The 2,195-nt window shown below is 49.2% G+C and overlaps 1 protein-coding gene across 1 annotated transcript in view; it reads left to right on the top strand.

The window, feature by feature from the left end:
- The window catches only part of LOC123522479 (pregnancy-associated glycoprotein-like), an 8,286-nt gene extending 8,150 nt beyond the window's left edge, over positions 1–136 (top strand). Inside the window, exon 6 of the mRNA XM_045297047.1 lies at positions 10–136. Within this exon, the coding sequence (XP_045152982.1) occupies positions 10–136 (127 nt within the window). The remainder of the gene's footprint in view (positions 1–9) is intronic.
- The last annotated feature ends 2,059 nt before the right edge of the window (positions 137–2,195 follow it).

Here is a 2,195-nt window from a genome sequence, read left to right as displayed (position 1 = left end):
GTGCTACAGCAACTTCCAAACCACGCCTTTGAGCCTAACCCAAGATATCTGGGTTCTGGGCGACGTTTTCCTGAGGCTGTATTTCTCCGTCTACGACCGGGATAATCAGAGGATGGGCCTGGCGCCGGCCGTGTGAACCGCTCCCCTCTCCGCAATGCCAAGGGAGCCCCCTGCACTACACACACACACACACACAAACACACAGAGGCACGGAGAGACGCCCAGCTACAGCCCCGCTAAGAGCTGTACAGGGGCCCTTCGCAGTGACCAAGACAGGACTTTCCAGTGCTAATAATGACGGCTTCAGTTGTCCGGTCCGGGTCTGGACACAGGACTCCGGCCACCTCAGGCCCGGGGTCACCTACCCTCCGGACCGCTGCTCTCCCTCCAGCTTGACAGGATGGTGGTGTGGATTCAACTGTTGTCCCCTCGGTATGGGAATTCTACCCCTCCCCCTGTAGGTGTCAGCTCAGAACAGGAGTTACTCTGTTAGGTTAAAGGAGGCCATGCCAGCGTAGGGAGTCTCTGAAACCCCACCAAAGGAGGTAAAGGCCAGCCAGCACCAATGGGGGACAACGGACAGATACCCCGTGCAGATGCCCAAGGACCACCGAGGAAGAACAGGAGAGGCGCTACGAAGAGGAATTTCAACCGCCTCAGACCTAGTACCATCTTCCTCCCCCGAGCTGGTGTCCGCCCTGAATTCTTTCTGCCTTCTTGCTTCCTCGCCTGTGAGACAATAAATTCTCTACAAGCGCCGCCTGCGGAGCTTCTATGATACCAGCCACAGGGGACTCAAAAGGGAGGCCCTGGTGGTACAGGGGGTGACGCATTTGGGATTTCTAACGGCAAGGCAATCAGTTCGAATCCACTAGTCGCTCGGTGAGAGAATGTGGAGGCTGACTGCTCCCATAGTCTGAAACTCGAGTTGATTCCAAAGCACAGCAACCCGGTAGGACAGAGTAGAGCTGCCCCTATGGGTTTCTGAGACTGTCACTCTTTTTTTTTTTTATCATTTTATTGGGAGCTCTTACAGCTCTTATAACATCCACACATCAATTGCATCAGTCACGTGTGTGCATATGTTGCCATCAACATTTCCAAAACAGTTTCTTTCGACTTGAGCCCTTGGTACCAGCTCCTCTTATTTCCCTCCCTCCCCCACCTTCCCTCCCTTGTGAAGCCTTGATAAATTATCATTATTATTCTTTTCATATCTTACATGGTCCACTGTCTTCCTTCACTCACATTTCTCTTGTTCATCCCCCGGGAGTGGGGTGTGTGTCTTATGTCAATCGTTGCAATCAGTTACCCCCCTCTCCCCCTTCTCCCCCCACCCTCATGGTATCACTACTCCCATTACTGTTCCTGAGAGGTTTCTCTGTCCTGGATTCTGTGTGTCGAGAGCTCTTATCTGTACCAATGTACGCATTCCGGTCTAGCCAGATTTATAAAGTAGAACTGGGGTCATGATAGTGGGGAGAAGGAAGCATTAAAGAACTAGAGAAATGTTGTGTGTTTCATTGGTGCTATACTGCACCCTGACTGGCTCATCCCTTCCTTGTGATCCTGCTGTGAGGGGGCATCCAATTGTCTACAGATGGGCTTTGGGTCCCCACTCCGACCCTCCTAGTTCCAATTGATATGTTTTGGGTCTTCTGATGCCTGATACCTGTTCCCATCAACACCTCATGATCACACAGTTGGTATGATTCTTCTATGTGAGCTTTGTTGCTTCCCTGCTAGATGACCACTTGTTTAACTTCAAGTCTTTAAGACCCCAGACCCTATATCTTTTGATAGCTGGGCACCATCGGCTTTCTTCACCACATTTGCTTATGCACCCATTTGTCTTTAGCGATCATGTCCGAAGGTGGGCATCACAGAATACCAGGTTATTAGAACAAAGGGTTCTCGAATTGAAGAAGGGCTTGAGTAGAGGCCCAATGTCTGCTACCTTAATACTTCACATATAAATATATGTACATAGACCTATATCCCTATCATTATATATTAATATATTTACATATATACATGCCTATATGTATACCTGTATAAATGTCTTTTGCCTCCTAGTTCTTTCCTCTACCTCCTTTTACTTTCCTCCTGTCCCACTATCATATCGACCTTCATTCGGCTCTCAGTAATTCCTCTCGACTACATTGCACTTGATCAAACCCCACCAGGTATTCTAT

This window comes from Echinops telfairi, unplaced genomic scaffold (genome assembly GCF_000313985.2).
Source record: "Echinops telfairi isolate 266 unplaced genomic scaffold, ASM31398v2 ScPeMD7_7416;HRSCAF=8454, whole genome shotgun sequence".
NCBI lineage: Eukaryota > Metazoa > Chordata > Mammalia > Afrosoricida > Tenrecidae > Echinops > Echinops telfairi.
This window is presented reverse-complemented; position numbering and strand designations above follow the sequence as displayed.